At 34.9% G+C, this 17,603-nt stretch overlaps 1 protein-coding gene across 1 annotated transcript; it reads right to left on the bottom strand.

Annotated features, from left to right (window-relative positions):
- Nucleotides 1-8,041: 8,041 nt before the first annotated feature.
- On the bottom strand, nt 8,042-11,950 carry LOC102714375. The gene is made up of 4 exons (XM_006654210.3): nt 11,572-11,950; nt 8,982-9,051; nt 8,788-8,886; nt 8,042-8,388 (listed from the first exon to the last, which is right to left on the bottom strand). The coding sequence occupies exons 1-3, from the start codon at nt 11,761-11,763 to the stop codon at nt 8,831-8,833; spliced, it is 318 nt and encodes a 105-aa protein (XP_006654273.2). The 5' UTR covers nt 11,764-11,950; the 3' UTR covers nt 8,042-8,388; nt 8,788-8,830.
- Nucleotides 11,951-17,603: the final 5,653 nt, after the last annotated feature.

Here is a 17,603-nt window from a genome sequence, read left to right as displayed (position 1 = left end):
CTTGACAACTATATATAGATCCTCGTATTATCGAACTCATGTCTGATATATTCGTGACAGTCTTAGATTCGACATGAAAATGAAATCTATCGCTAGTAGTTTAAGACTTTTATGTGAGCTAGACAGTAGTGTTTTGTTTGGGGTGGATGGTTGAATTCAAAGTTCAACACTGCACATGAAGGATCACAACTCACAATTGCTCATTTTTTTTATCCCATCTAATTAATGGTAGTTGAAGATCTGACCAGAAAGCTGGGGAGCTGCTAAGAAAACATGGAATCACGTCATGTGAGAGGGACTAATTAAGGGTCTGTTTGGAAGTGGCAAAGGTTTTGAATTTTGGATTATCTGATTTTTTGATAGGTATTTGAGGATATAAGTAATTGAATTAACTAATAAAACGTAAAAAATCTTGGTTTACAAAGGATAGATGAAGGTAGTTACATAATGTTTTAAATAAAATGCACCATTTAAGAGTTTAAAAATCACGCTAACAAAAATCTATAATCCATAATCTGTCTCAAACACAGCCTAAATGAAATTTGATGGAAGCAAGGAGTTAAAGATGTTGTGTTAATTTATCTCTGTTGATAAAGCTAATGCGGTTACATTTTACAATCGGTGAGACTTCCATATATAAACCTGCCGATTTAGGAAGAAATGGAGATGGCTCTGTTCCGGTATGTTGATTTACGATCTTAGTTCTAGATCAGAGTAAAATTGTGTTTTTTGCTTGATGTAGGATGAAAGGTGACTCTGATTTTTTATAACTTATAATAGTATAAACGGTGAATTTAACTGGTATGAAATTGAAAATCTACTCTACAAAGGTGAGATGATGAACTTCTATATACAAAATTCTGCAAGAAAAATACACAGTTCAGCCACCCGAAAATCTTGCGCAAAAGCCGGTGAATAATCTAGGACAAAAGAACACATCATGTCAATGATAGTTGATCTGATTGTCATGCAAAAATCAAAAACCTAGAACAGAACAAAAAAAATTGTTCTGGTACATGCTTTTTTTATTGTTGTTTAGACCACTTGTTCTAGGGCATTGTTTGTTTCCACTTAGAATTATTATAATATTTAAATTAGTAGAAGTAATTTGAAACAAATAAATAAATTATTATGACTTATAATCTATAGATCATTTTACTGTAATGCGATAAATTCCTCAAAAGATGTGTTTTTAAATATTATTGGATGGTTAAAAACTCATGACCCTTAGTATTTGAAAATTATGTATCTTGTCATCTATTATCTATTTCAACTTACAATAATCCAACTTATAATAACATGTCTCGGTAATCTAGATTACAATAATACTTATAAGCGGAAACAAACATAGTCTAAGTCATTTCACTGAATTATTGCCTCAAATTATTAGCTCCACTTATCGAACAATATATATTTTCTCAAAACAAAAGGTATTACCTTTGGTCCTTAAGCCCCACCGGTCAATCACAATGGAAGTTTCAATCTCATTAAACAATATGCAAAGATGATAATATAATATAAAATTTAAGATGAGAGAGTGAGCTAAGTTTTACATGGATGAAATTTGGTGGAGACAGCTACCAAAACCATAAAACTGTATTGAAATCTCCATTGAAAGTAATTTATTTTATTTACACACATTTAATTAACTTTTTATTAGTCACTTGAATACAACATTTAAGTAATAGATTAGCGTATGACACCGTGTAGTGAAATTTTGCATTAAGAGTGCATGTTTTATTCATTCAAAAGAATATGTTTTGATGAAATGTTACTGTTAAAAACATCACAATAAAACCATGCACTAGGAATAGCCAAATGTATCTCAACGACTTGACTTCACTCGTACTTATCAAGTTGACCTAATTAATTGATTGGGATCATTATATCGATTCTAGCTACTATAGCCGCAAAATAATTAATTGATTGAGCACATGGATGGTTTGTACGTAGGTTCAATAATTGGTCAGACAGATGGTTCCATGGATGTCATTGCAAACGTCAATGCATCAGAGGTCAATTAAGCTAACTCCAGAGAGATTTTTCTCCATGCTGCTCTGAAAGAGGAGCGAGTTTTTTTTTTAATACAGTACCCCACGAGAGATCGTGTGAAAGAGGTGGATGATATGTCAGTCCAAATAAAAACCATCACTTAAGGCCGCCCTGGGTTGCTTTAAGGCCCCGTTTAGGGTATGGAAAGAAAATTTTTGGCTGTCTTGAACGTGTAATCGAATATTGGAAGGGTTTTTTGAACACAAATGAGAAAAAAATTTTATAGCTTATCTGAAAATCGGGAGACGAATCTTTTAAACCTAATTAACCCGTCATTAGCACATGTGGGTTACTGTAGCATTTCTATCTAATCATAGACTAATTAGGCTCAAAAGATTCGTCTCACGATTTCCCCTCTAACTGTGCAATTAGTTTTTTTCCATCTATATTTAATGCTCTATTTACGTGTCAAAAATTCGATGTATGTTTTTAGTAAAAAATTCTATGGCCGTGTTCGGCTTGTGAGGGTAAGTTAACTTATCCTTGGCACGAAAAACGTAGTAATAGATTAGTACATGATTAATTAATTATTAATTATTAACAAAATATAAAATCAATTAATATGATTTTTTAAAACAACTTTCCTATAAAATTTTTTTGTAAAAAATACACCGTTTAGTAGTTCGGAAAATATGTGCACGGAAAATGAGTAGGTAAGTTATCTAACCTGGGCAAACGAACAAGGAAGACCGTAAGATCTACACAGTTTGTTAATCACTATTTTTCTCTCTGTAACCCCGTATGCATGATTGATTGATTGCCTTACATGAGTCAACTATACTCAACCACATCTCCTGTTTGTAAATGATCTACTAATTAATAATTCGACCCCCTTTGATACCAAGGAAATTCATAGTAGTTTTAGAGAATTTTATTTTTATAGGAATTTTTTCCACAAAATCCTTTGAATCAAAGGAACGAATCCTATGAAATTTCTATGGAATGCCTTTTCCATACAAATTTTGGAGGAAATTTTCCAAGAGGTAAAACCTTATGGAAAAAATCCTAAGTATTTATTTCTTCTCAAATTCCTGTGTTTTTTCTGTGATCTAATTAAACGGCCATTCCTATGTTTTTTCGTATTTTATAATCATCTATTTTACACGTGTATTTCTATCAGAATCCTATGTTTTTTCTATTACTCTGTTTTTTTATTTATGTGATTCCACGTGGCCCTTTTAACTGTCATGCAGTATGCCACAGGATTATGATACTGTCAGTAACAAATGCTAACAGTACAAAGAAAGTGAAAGGCGATCAGCATATGCATGTATAGTTGCTGAAACTGCTGACGATCAGTTCATGCAACGTTTAGGCCTTGTTTAGTTCCAAAAATTTTTTCCAAAAACATCATATCGAATTTTTGGACACCTAAATAAAGCATTAAATATAAATGAACCAAAAAACTAATTGCACAGTTACGGAAGACTAATTGCACAGTTATGGAAGAAATTTTCATACGAATCTTTTGAGCCTAATTAGTCCATGATTAGCCATAAATGCTATAGTAACCAACATGTGCTAATGACTGATTAATTAGACTCAAAAGATTCGTCTCGCGGTTTCCAGGCTAGCCGTGAAATTCGTTTTTTCATTCGTGTCCAAAAACCCCTTCCAACATCTGATTAAACATTTGACGTGACACTTCTCGTAAAAATTTTCTCAATCTAAAGACCACCTCACTAGTTGCTAACTGGAGGGCAATAAAGTCATCACTGAATAAATTGGGATGCTTGTCGTCGTCTTCAAGTCCTGCTAATATCTTTTTTTTTCTTTCTGAACAATAACTTTGGGGGTGTTTAGTAGGTGAAATGAAAATTTTTGCGTGTCACATCAGACGTTTGACCAGATGTCGGAAGATGTTTTTGGACAAGAATAAAAAAATGAATTTCACGGCTGGCATGGAAACCGTGAGACGAATCGTTTGAGCCTAATTAATCCGTCGTTAGCGTATGTTGGTTACTGTAGTACTTATGACTAATCATGTACTAATTAGGCTTAAAAGATTCGCCTCACGATTTCTCACATAACTGTGCAATTAATTTTTCGATTTATCTATGTTTAGTACTTTATTTAGGTGTCTAAAAATTCGATGTGATGTTTTTGGATGAAAATTTTCGGGAAGTAAACGGGGCCTTTGTCATAGGCTCATGCTGATGTGCTAACTATACTCTCTTCCCAAGTTTCCCATGTTTCTAGATTCCTTTGCTCAACTGGTCAACCTAAAAATCTTATCTGGACAAAATAAAAAATTGGTCAAGCCAAAACAGTAATGATCTTTGAGCTGAGCACATCAGCATGGGGACAGATTACAGATAGGTTCTGCTGATGCACGCGTACAATCAGGAGAGATTTGAATATATAGTATCACGTAATCTTATCGGTGACTGTAGCATAAATTAGTCAATGCGTTTGATCAATCAAACAAGCAATTAACAAGGTCATGCATGGAATTGACAGTGATTCCTGTGCTGGAAATTAGTTTAAGTGTACAGATATCCGATTGATTATTTAAGCTATCTACATATGCACAGGGATACACACATCGCACCTGATCTGCCCTGACAAATACTCTCGATGTTTGACTTTTTTTTTCAACGGTTGACCATCTGTCTTATTTAAAAAATTATAGAAATATTATTTATTTTGCTTGTGAGTTACTTTATTATTAAGAGAACTTGCACGGCTTGTCATTTTTTATATTTGTATTAAATTTTTAAATAAGACGAATAGTTAAACTTTATAACCAAAAAAGTCAAACATCTTACATTATAAAACGGAGGTAGTAATAATTAAGTAATTGAATGGTCAATGATCTACTACTACTACCTGAAGGCTAAACTGAACTCCTCTTCGGTTGGAACTGCATTATTGTTGTGTCATTGTCGGTTCTAGACTTGTAGGCTGCCTCTGACCAGACGTTAATTAAATAATTAGCTTCTAGATGAAGCACAAGAGTTAACCAAGAAGTCAAGATCTCTATCAAAGCAAGACGGACAGGACGGAGGATGATGGAACGAAATGACGGCCAAAATGATGAGCTCATATGCAGCTGTTAAGTATCAAGATTACTAATTACGCGCATATAATGGGTGATTATTTGGTTTTTTATAAAAAAATGTCAAAACCACGTATTTGCAATAAATGATAATTTATAAATAAAAAATTATATGTGTTTTCTTAGCAATCTAAAAGCCAAGACTGGAAATAAGTTTCTGTGAAAAAAAACCTTAACATTAACTCTAAAATTAAGATTAAAAATTTAAATTTTGACTTATAACTAGCATAAGCAAAAGCGTAAAGATTGGGTGCATGCACTTGCATATAAAAATTTTCATATTGAAGTTTTGATGCTACATTTGGAAGTTTCATATGATTAATTTGAGTTAAAAGTTTCATGATAAAGGAGAAAGAGAGACACACTGATGACGCACAAGTGCTACTCCCTCTACATTTGATCCTCCGTCTTACTAAAAAAATTTATCCAAATATACAAAATTATAAATCATACTTAAAGTTATTTTAGTAATAAATCAAATCATAATATCATAGTCAATAATTATATAATTTTTTTAATAAGACGAAGGGTTAAACGTATAATAAAAAGTTAACAACATCAAACAAAAAAAAATGGAGGGAATACTAATTAGCAATCTTGGATAAAAGCTCTATCTATTTTAAAATATAAGCATATAGCAATTAAGCATTAAGGTATTTTTGCTAGTGCTGGCTGCCAGTTCGGGGCAGTTTTCTTCACCTGGTTTTGTGTGTTTCCGATGGGCTTTCTTCCCGTCATGCTGAGCTCTTGGGCCAGCTCATACATCTGCCTTTTTAACTTCCTAAGATCTCATATATCTGCTCAGCTAGCTAGCCCTTACTTTCAAGTTTTCATTAATTTTGAATGCACCTGGATTATCAAGGAAATGAACGTAACACTTTGTGCATACATCACTTTGTTCTACATATGATGGTGGCTGTCAAAGAACAGTCAATAGTGAATTTGTTCATTGGTTGATGTGCAGTTTTTGTACTGAACATGCATCAGTTTCTCATGGTGAAGGCCAACATATTTTTTTAATTTGCTGGTAAAGACCATACAATTAAGGTTTATGGTAAATCAAACGTACTAAAACCATACTTTTTATCAGTTAGTTGTAAGTAAAAGCACCAAACGGAAGTCCCCGAACGGCATATTTGTAAACGAAAAATAATGTATGAATAAAAATTTTATATACTTGCTTTTAGCGATCTAAAAGCAAAGGATGAAAAATATACTTTGATAAAAAAATCTCAAAATTAACTCCAAATTTAAAGTTAGAAATTTAGTTATGGTATGTATAAGTGAGAGCGAAAAGATAGAGCACGTAGGATCATGCTAGTACAATTTTCACTCCAGCAAGAAAAGTAAATATCAGACATATATACCTTACGCAATACGATTGTCTTGATACTTCCTTCTGCATCATCCCTCAAAATTACACTGGAGGACAAAAGTAGAGGCTGATGTTTGCTTCAATTCGAGTGTTTGCGAAAAGCTGATCGAACTTTGACCTCACAGTCAGCCTAAGGAATTTGATAGTGAAGTATCTGTCGATCAATATGGATCATAGTATTTTGTTTTTTCTCATTCCTGTGGTAGTTGAATTAACAATCTATCGTCATGTAGCTGATGAATGAGGCCAACGGGTAGTCCCAAGAAAACTACTCGCTCTACTTTAGAATGTAAGTCGCTGTAGCAGAGGGGCAAAACACCGGTTTTTGCACACTTATTTGACAATTTTCGTGAACAAATAAAGAAAATGAGCCAGTTTGGAAACAATTTTCAAAAACAAACTGTTTGCTCTACGCTGCCCCTCACGGAGCAGAGGTCATTTATCTCCACACTATGGGGAATTAATGTGGAGGTTCTTCGTGTCGAGGATCTCCGCGCCTTCAGGGGCAGCGTGAAAAGAAACGATTTATTTTTTGAAATAGGTATTAGAACCAGTCTATTTTTATAATTATTCTCAAAAATAGTCGAATAGTGTAAATTCGGGAGGAGGGGGTAAAACGACTTACATCCTGTACCAAGGCTGTATATGTGATTATTGCCGCTGAATGACAACACTAAAAGAACTAGAGTGATACAAAAGTCAGTGAAAGTGAAGAATGATGATTAATCTTGCGTGAAAAGCGTGGCTGGATCCCATCTGAGAGGGCATTTGTGGTCATGGAAAATGACACACGTGCCAGGATGATGAAATCAAATTGCTGAAACTTCTTCAGTGATTCGGACAGACTGCTCTCTAGTCATCTTGGAGACAGAGGTCAGAGGGGAACCATGAATTCCAAGCTTGTGACACCGGATACTGTTGCAGGATGACAGGTGTTTCGTTGTGATACACGGTTATTTTTCTAGTATTATTTAAAAGAAAAAAATAATATGATTGTACTCTCCTATAAACCTCATGGTCTCGTCACAAGGCAGACCGTGGCGTGGGCTGAATTGGGCCTTATTGGAATATATAATTAAGACTTTCAGCCCTTCCTCTGAAAAATAGTGGGCTGCTTTCCATTTAAGCCAGGAAGAGGGAGGTGAGTCTTCTCACAAGTTTAAGCCAAACTCAATTTGGTTATTTCAACAAAAACGAACCACACAGGCTAACATGTAGACTACAATAGAAACGAAAATTATGTCAGGTAAGAAGAGATGAAGCTAAATTCACCGCTACGAAAACAATTATTTAAAAACTCAAGGGCTCAAGGAGTACATAACTTTATCAATGCCACAGGTAGTAAATACTCGATCCATCTCAAAAATATATGAACTTCTGCCATTTTTTCTCAATATTAAGGAATATTGTAAGTGATGGTGGTGATTGGTTGCGATAGGAAAATAGAAAACAGATTATTGTCATCGTGGAGCTACTGACAAGCATTTGCCGAGCCTCGAGCTGAATTCTGAGTAAAAATCATGAATGTAGAGAATCCGACATCCAACCAGGAAAAGAAAGATGGAACTCGGCAAACACAATGGTTTAGGCCATAGATCAGTACAAGACACTTTACCAGGGTGGGGAACCTGAAGCATGGTACAATCAAGAATCCACAAAATAGACTCAGACTAGTTATGTGTGAAAGAATGAACCTGTAAGCTGCAAACAGCAATAAATTGACCCCTTTTTCCACCCTGTTTTCCAGCCAGAAGTTGAATCCATTGTGTGTTTCAAGTATACAAATGGTCTTACAAAATTTACTTCATTGCTCACATGGAAGATTCCAACCAAAAGAAGCCCCAAGCTTGCACAACAAATTGGTAAGGTTGACGTGGGTTTTGACAACCAGATTTATTATTACCTGAAACATCCAATCATTAAACACGTGTGAGATTTTGCTGCACCATCATATTCTAATAGTTTGTACGGCCTGATATACATGGTACGTTGAAGCACCGTAACATCATAAGGGCAAACCTGAATACAACTGATGCTAAGGGAGATGAACAAACTAAGTCTTTCATGATGCTATACCAACCATAAATATTGTAATTATTTGACTCATTGTTCTCGCTATGCACAACTATGTAAACATTAAAACAAGCCAAGGCAACTGCAATTCCAACAAAGATAATTTTCATAATTATGTGGCATCTCATAATGAAATGCCTCGGTCCAATTCCAGGTGATAAACATAAATATGCGATGACCTCACAAATTAGATAAATAAAGTGAAACATCACCAATCAAACTTTCTTACCCTGTCATTCTTCTATCTAAACTCACAATTGATTCTTTCGCTGTTATTGCTTCTCATCATTGTTTGTTTCATCAGAGTCTGAGTCACTAGCATTATATCCTGAGAGGGAGGGAGAAAAGAAAAGTTAGCAAAAATGTTCACAGCCCAGAAGCAGCAGTTAGACCATAAAACAAAATTAGTACATATTTGAATACCTGGGCGTTTTGTACCCACTTTCCAGACTGAAGGCCTGTATCTAGATGCCTTCTCAGCCCATGCTCTTCCCTTACAAAATGAAAAAGGAAGATAAGTGCATAAAGTATATAATGAAAGCATAATATTCAATTATTATGGTGCAGTTACAACGCATGTACATATATCCAGAAAGGAAATAGGAAAAAAATAGAAACGGTATGACGAATAAACTGTACTACATCACAAACTCATTTTAGAGTTTTATAAAGAACCATAATCTAACTCAGATCAGAAATGTTTTCCTTTAAATAATCCAACCAAATGACTTTCTTATCTATGCAACATGTTCCGAAACACTAGCAAATACGAAACAACAGCCATTGCATAAGTCTGGAGTCTGGACCATCTTGTAATGACTTCCAACAGGACTAGATCATGTGTAACTTGTTCGATCTTTCTTCTTTCCTACACTGGTAATAAATGTGTCCTTTAGAGTCCAGCTCCCCATAACTAACTTGGTATAAAGAGAGAATCCCTTGTCTAAGTCATATAGTGCATATTTTGATCACGTAATTTAAGAAAGCTCTACAATTGAGAGTAACACTTAACAGAAATAACTTAACACTAAAGTAACCTTCCAGTAAGAGCCTTGGGAAGATGATAAAGCTGTGATTAGTCAATGGTTAGGAAAGATAATGATATCAATAGGATTATAAGACAAAAAACAGTTGCATGCACGCCTTATATTTGTCAAGAAGATGACAAACTAAATAGGTCTTAGCAAATTCAATAGAGGAAGCAAGATAAAATGAGTTAAAAATTCAAACTATCATAAGAACTGAACAAACTAGAAACAGCTTAAATGTGGAGAACCCGTTTGCATGATGTTCCATTGAAACTTAAAATATCCAAGGCACAGAAATTGACCACTCTAGAGAAAACCAAGAAGGATAGCGACGACAACACAATATAAAAAGGGTTAAAAATAGATAGTCTGCATACTGACCATCAACTGTATCAAATTCCTCAATGAAGCTAGCAAAGTTCAAAGTATCCATGCATTTATCTCAAAAGAGCAACATTTAGTTAGTTGCACTAAATCTATGGCTGAAACCATAGCCTGTTAGAATGCAATAAGTCAATAAAGTTGGTATGAGATTGTCAGTCTACCTGGCCAAATGAGGTATGCAATGAAAAACATTTCCCCCACGGATGATTGTAAAAGTTGAACTTTGTTTTATTTTAATTATCAAAGCAAAATAATTTTTCCCATATAGCAAAGCGCTGATTTTTTTTTTTATGTAGTCAATAGGGTTTTCAGGTAAGACCTAGACAATGTAACTACCATCTGCCAGTGTGTGATTACATCAACCCCATTTGTTGTCAGTAATGAGTTGGAGGACCATCTCGAAAACCACACCTCATATATATTTTTAAAGATGATAAATTTTTCTATATAGTGTTTTTCTTCGACATGTTCAAATTTATATATGCAATGTTTGGCATTAATACCACCTCATTTGAACACTATTAGATAGAGACTAAGAATCATAACAAAGGAAAAGAAAGGGTATAAACTGACAAATAGCAATAATAAAATTAAAGTGTATAATAACTAAAAATGGGGGGAGGAAAGAAAAAATAATGTCACCTTCTGTTTCTAAACAAACAATACACTCCAAATACCAACCAAAACAGAAGCAAAACGATATTTTCTTTCCATTGCAGTATTTTCTCTGCTGCGAGGAACAAAATAAACCTAATGGCTAATAACACAACAGATCATCCCATAAAAGGAAAACTCCATGAAAGCATATGCAAGGAACCACAAACAAGTGAGCATCCCGACACATATCCTTGTTCTTTTTGATCTTTTAGAAATTTGACCACAGTTGCTAAAGAAAAAAAAAGAAAAATAATTGTTGAATCCTACAATTAGAATTTAGAACCAGGCCACCACCATGCCATACCTATTGCCATTGGCATGTCGCCACTTCCCACCCTGACACTTAAATCAGTAGTGCATAAATTCCACACCGGGCAAGGATTAAGTCATGAACAATTATAAAAAGTTGATGAGTCAAAACTCTACCCAAAGGAGGAATTGCTATCACCATATCGCATACACTACCTAGAAGAAGCAGATTACAACCACAACAGCTTGCACATCAGCATAGAAGAACATCACAGAGGTAACTGATGACCCGATCAAAGCAACCAGACAGTATCATCGATACAATACAATACAATACGGCTGCAGCACACAAGAACTAACGACGAATTAAACAGGGTTTCGTCAACAGGACTAATTAAGATCAAAATCGAAGAAGTAATGATGCGGTGATAACGCTGCCCAGGAAAGGAATCAACATCCGGCGACAATAGCTCCCCTCTCCGGATCTCGATTCAGACGAGGGGAACAACTAGCCGTTCCAATGTTACAGACGGGGAGGGGGAGCTCGATCCTCCCGTTCTTCCAAGTTCCTAACCACACCACCATCACCACCAGCAACGAGGAGAAACCAGGCAAAGCAGATGCCGACGAGAGCGGAGAGAGAGAGAGGAAGTGGGGGGAACCATGCGATGGCAGACACACACACACACACACACCTTGTGCTCGTTCTTGGGGATCCCGTAGCCGGAGTGGTACATCTGCGCGACGAGCACCTGCATGGCGGAGTCCCCGCGGCGGGCCTCCTTGAGCGCGTCCTGGAACCAGCGCTGCACGCAGTCGCCCACCACCTCCGACAGTGGCTTCCTCTCCTCCCCCGCCGCCCCGGCCCCGCCGTTCGCCCCCTCCATGGAGCCGAGCCGCCGCCTTCTACCGCTAGGCGAGACGAGGCGCGGCGCGGGCTGGTCCGGTTTCCTTCTTCTGGGCGAGTGGCGCCGCCGCCGCCGCGTGAGACCGGGAGAGGAAAGAGGGGGAGGCGCCCGCGCGATTACGAAATTAGACGGCGGGGGAGGGGCTTTTGTGTAAAATCGTCGGGGGATTTGTTTGCTCTCCTTCTCTGCAAGTTGTCGAGTCGCACCGCACGCGGTTTTTTCAAAGGGGTTTTGGTGCTTCTGCCGTGCGACCGCGGACGGCCGTACCGACGCAAGAGCAGCATTCCTCGCCGCTGATATAAATTTGATTATCCATATTATTACTTTAATAATCATGTAAAATATATTTTCTCTTTATGTTAATTATTATATATATATATATATTGCTAATATTTTATAATCAGCTTATCTCATGTTATTATTACTCGCTTCTCTTTATATTTGTTGTTTAGACATGGAGTGATGACAAAGAACGTTCAAATATTGAGTATTTATTTTCAATGGTATGATTGTCTATTTTTGGAGAATGAGAGATAGAGTATCTGCTGGAGAAACATTTTTCTCCACGTACTCTATTTTTCAAGATGGAGAATAAAATAGAGTATCTGCTGCGAATGCTCTAGTAGTCCATCTAAATTTAATTATCTATATTGCTATTTGGATGATTATCTAAACTAGATTCTTCGTTCATATTAGTTAGAATATATTACATCATCTATATATATTTTATTAATAGTTTATAATCACCTGCTCTCATATTATTATTGCTCAATCCTCAAGAGATTGATCGTTGAGATGAAATGATGAATGCCTTTAATGACAATTTTGATTTTGATTTGGAGGAGATGATGCACCACATAGAACTAGAAGTGTTGGTAGGTTTAGCCAAAGGGCTAGATAATTTTGAAACTTTACAAAAGACAATAAAAGATTGTATTTATAATACCTGCCAGGCTACTGAGCCATCCTTCTGGGATAATCATTACCCCTTATAGGGGACGGGGAAGGGGGCAAGAGGATGAAGTTTCCTAAGTCTAAAGGTGCCACCCTGAAACCCTACGCTGCAATGTTACTGGGTTCATGCACCATTGTCGCCTCTCCGTCCTCATCATCATGGCCGCCCTCCGAGTCTGACCACAAGGTGTATCCGTGCATGCCCGTAGCAGGGGCACCCCCTCACGCTCTTACTCTATACCTCATCCTCTTCTTAACCTATATCTGAGCCCCCATGTGATGTGTTCCTCTGGTGGGACCTGTCATGTCATTGCGCCGGATTTAGCAAGCACATGTTTTTGCTTCATTTGATTGTGATCAACACGGCCTGACGGTAAAGGCGTTAATGTGGGAGTAAGGGGTGACCCATCGCCGAGGCAACCATGGCGGTGACAATCCACTGTCCTTTTGGCTTCTTGGGATTGCACTGCCTTTGCACGGTCACGTGATTAGGCAGGGTCACGTGATAGTATTGTGTATCATCCGCTATCCACTATGCATGTGCAGTGGTACATGTAATATTACTCCCATAAATTCTTCCGTCCATCTAGTACTCAAGGTGGTGGTGCTTAAGAGAGCTATATTGCAGAATTGAAGGATTATCTATTTTTTAATAGATGTTAATTTAAAAACATAACTAACCTTATTTTAAATATTAGATTGGTTGGAATTGAAATGTTTGTCTTAGCATTGTGGTACATGAAGGTTTAAGACACTTAGGAGGATGGTTCGAAGGGTCTTGTAGAATTTAGGCTGCTACTTGAACTTTGTTTGCCACGAGAGTGCATAAAAAAATTAATGGAAACACATCAGCTAAAAGAAAAATCTTTGTTTCTGCAATTGATATATTATCCTTCGGTGCCTTGTTGGTGAAACTATCCCAGAGCACGGGGTGCTCATGTACCCAAGCTCGCTTTGTCGAACTATGCTTATACTAGCTAGGTCGCGTTCGACAGCCCCCTTAGTTAACTTATTTTCCTCGATTTTTGTGCGTACGTTTTTCGAACTATTAAACGGTGTATTTTTTGTAAAAATTTTCTAAAAAGTTTGTTTTAAAAAATTATATCAATATATTTTATATTTTTTTTAATAATTATTAATTAATTAATCATGTAGTAATCTATTACTATATTTTCCGTGTCAAGAATAAATAAACTTATATACTATGTGCCGAACGCGGCACTAGTGTACAAGAAAGCTTGGGTATACTGAGCACCTCGTATTCTATCATTATTTGATAATTTAGGGTAGATTATCAATTTAGGGCCTTGGAATATTTGTTCACAATTCTTCACATGGTTTTAACTTAGTATTTTACCTTATTTAATCCCTGACCTTTATTCGTAAGAAGATATGATGTACTAGTCCCTCTATTTGTATGAAGATATGAAGTACTAATCCCTGACCTTATTCAACTAATGTGATGCATTGGTCAGGGATCACTATCCAATCCTTCTCGACGAATGAGAGAAAATAAGCTATGGACTGAAAGAACTTTTTTGGATTAAGTTGAAGAAAAGATTCAACTGTAAAGAATACGACAAATTAGAAAGAAGCATGCACTAGCAGTGATGACATCTATATATGGAAGTCCGATCAAAACAATAAGGACATGTTCAATAGTATAAACAACAAGAGTCTATTTTATAATGATATATATAAAGATAGAGTCAGGTGTGGTTTCTTCATTAATGTAATAAAATATTTTTATTAAGCTAGTTTTCCTTTTATACACCCTTATGCAAGAAAATTTCCTTTAATAAATATTAAGAGTCGACTTTAAGCCGTTGCCATACATGATAACATTTTTCTCTCTCCTTCCCTCTCTTTCCTCTACGTCACCAAATTTACTTATGTGATAAGTGAGAGAGTCAGCTAATAAGCATCTTTGTACGTGCCCTAAGTACGTCCAACAGAACTACAATACGTTCAAAACATATGAGAGAAAGCCCAACGGCTGACTGGAATGAGTGTAAGAGATACTCCTTCCTTTTCGTACTATAAAAATTTCTGTATTATCTAGATTTATCAATATATTAATGTATATATTTTGTGTATGTGTGTAAATTCATTCGTACACATATAAATCTAGACAAAACCAAAAAAATTTATAATATGGAACGGAGAAAATACCATGTATACTCTATGTTTTGGCATAGTATGAGTGGGAACGTATAGTAGACTCTCAATCACATTCCATTCTATTGTAATATTTTCCGGTTATTCATAGCTAGGTTTATTTAATTGAAATCTGGCCCACACAGTTTCTCTTTTTCGTTAGATTTGCGTGATATCAAAGTGGGATGTAGGATCCAAAGTCAAAATTCAGACCGGGAAATAACTTAACAAATATATTTTGATATACGAATACCACTTTTAACCATACATATATGTTCTCATTCTCAACACATTTGCCAAGAATTAAATTTGTAACTTGTTAAAGGCGATATTTGAACTATAAATCTCTCCCTCACATATTATCCTCCTTACCAACTGACCTACCTGCCACTTTTATTTGGATATAGATATATTTCCTTTTGACTTTCCTATATGATATTTGCAGCGTACAATTGAGCTTCTAAGGGGTTGTTTGGATCTAGAGACTTTTATTTAAGCTCTTGTCACATCGGATGTTTGGTCGTTAGTTAGGAGTATTAAATATAGACCGATAACAAAACTAATTGCATAAATAAAGGTTATTTTATTAGACAATTTTTTAAGCCTAATTAATCCACAATTAGAAAATATTTAATGTAGCATCACATTCACTAATCATGGACTAATTAAGCTCAATAGATTTGTCTCGCAGAATAGTCCAGAGCATGGGGTGGTTTTTATTAATAGTCTATATTTAATACTTTTAATTAGTGTCCAAACATTCGATATGATAGGGACTTTAAAAAATGTCTCTGGAAACAAAAGGGGTCTAAATGTAGTCAAATGATAAAAAGGTTGTTAGCTAGACAACTGTAGATGTTATCGAGACGTATAATTTTCATATAAAATTGATCTTCATCCGAGTCCGTATAATAAAGTTAGATTAATATTAAAAATACTAGGGTTGCGTTTGTTTACATTGATTATTCCAAGATTGCTTCTCGTTTTTACGTGCACGCTTTTCAAAGTTTCTATGAAAAGTTTCTATAGACACGTCTGTCATTATAGAGTAGATTTCAATTACATAGCAGTTGATTTGGTATTTATATCATTAAATAAATAGCTCTATATAAATTAGATAATCTTTGGTATTTCGTATTTCGTATAAATCACAGCTTAGTACACGTGAAGTTTTGCGTTTGTGTTTTGTTTAGGAAAAAAAGACTTGCAACTAACGTCAATTGGTTTTGTGCCCTTCACATGCATGTGGGTCAACCTGTAAAGCTGAGCTCTTAGGAAAAAAAAAATAGTGGCATGCGACTTTGGGTCCATGAAAAGATGGAAGTGGCGGCCACGTTGGGAAGGATTAGATTTGCACGAGTGGATAGATAGAGATTGGAATCCATCGAGCATCGACAACGACCTATGACGGCTACCCAAATCCCCACCCAATACTTATGATATTAGTATATAGCTTATCTACTCGCCATCCTTTTCTATTGTCGTAGACGATAGGTCACATGCATCATTCACTATTAAGATTTAAATAAACTTTTTTCATAAATTACTTATCTGATTTACGATTCAATTACGCCGTTATATTTATTGTAATTAAATCTCTACAACAAGACTTTCCAGGATTATATTTTTTATAAATGGTTATAAATTACTTATATATAATGTAAATTTCTTTTAGATTTGATTAAATTACTTCTTACACATATAAAACAAAACGTAATCTACATATATTGTAAAGGTAATTTAGAACAAAATGGAAGTAAGTTCTCATGACATTAAAAGTAAAACAAATTTGAGGGTAAAAACATCATTAAATCTACTAATTAAATTTATCAACAAAGATCATAGAACAAATAAATGAAGTACTATTCAAAATATTATAATGGTCTATGATGCAACTTAATTAAATGTAAAACTAATTTACATATTTGATAAAAGTCGTTTACATCAATGATAAAAGTAATTTGCATATATAATCAAAGTATTTTACAATATACATATTTAAATTACTTTTATAACATATGTAAATTACTTTCTAGACATTTATAAAAGTAACTTCAATAAAGCCTAAAAAAATTTACGTTAATTATAAACATAGCTTAAAATAAAAGAAAACGTAGGTTGTCATGTAATAAAACCAAATCTATTATGGGAGTAAAAATGTATGAGTCTATATGAAATTAAATTTAATCACATATGATAGAACTAACCAAAAAAAAAGCTATTCACAGCGTTATTAATATCTAAGAACTAATTTAATCAAATCTAAAAGTAATTTAAATATATGATAAAACTAATTTACACATATTATAAAAGTAATTGACACTTCTTTGTATTAAAATATAATTATGTAAGATCTTGTTATAAAGGTTTAATTGTAACCAAGTGTAATTGGATTGTAGATTGGATAAGTAATTTAAGAGATAATTCTATTTGAATCTTTGGTGTTAGACAATTTAGGTGGTAGCTAGCTAAGACAAATTAGAACATATGCACTGTATAGCGGTGGCCGACCCAGGATTTTTAAGATGGGGTACAGATTCGTTAAGAATTGTTGATCCATAATAGCTAATAAAATATTAATATTTTTTAAATTAAATATATATTCATGTTATGCTAAAAGCTAAAAAAATAAATAAGATACATTTACAATATTTTTAGAAAATGAGAAATTTTACAATCATTGAAAAACTAGCTAGATTTATTAAATT

Source organism: Oryza brachyantha, chromosome 5, assembly GCF_000231095.2.
Source record: "Oryza brachyantha chromosome 5, ObraRS2, whole genome shotgun sequence".
Taxonomy (NCBI): domain Eukaryota; kingdom Viridiplantae; phylum Streptophyta; class Magnoliopsida; order Poales; family Poaceae; genus Oryza; species Oryza brachyantha.
The sequence above is the reverse complement of the archived record's forward strand: the minus strand, read 5'-3'. Positions and strand labels throughout refer to the sequence as shown.

What these genes read in the sequence shown, in the direction of transcription:
- LOC102714375 (XM_006654210.3), bottom strand. Translation starts at nt 11,763, where the DNA reads ATGGAGGGGGCGAACGGCGGGGCCGGGGCGGCGGGGGAGGAGAGGAAG. An exon ending in TCCCCAAGAACGAGCACAAG is followed by an intron (nt 9,052 to 11,571) that starts GTGTGTGTGTGT and finishes TCATTTTGTAAG; the next exon opens with GGAAGAGCATGGGCTGAGAA. An exon ending in AGTGGGTACAAAACGCCCAG is followed by an intron (nt 8,887 to 8,981) that starts GTATTCAAATAT and finishes CCTCCCTCTCAG; the next exon opens with GATATAATGCTAGTGACTCA.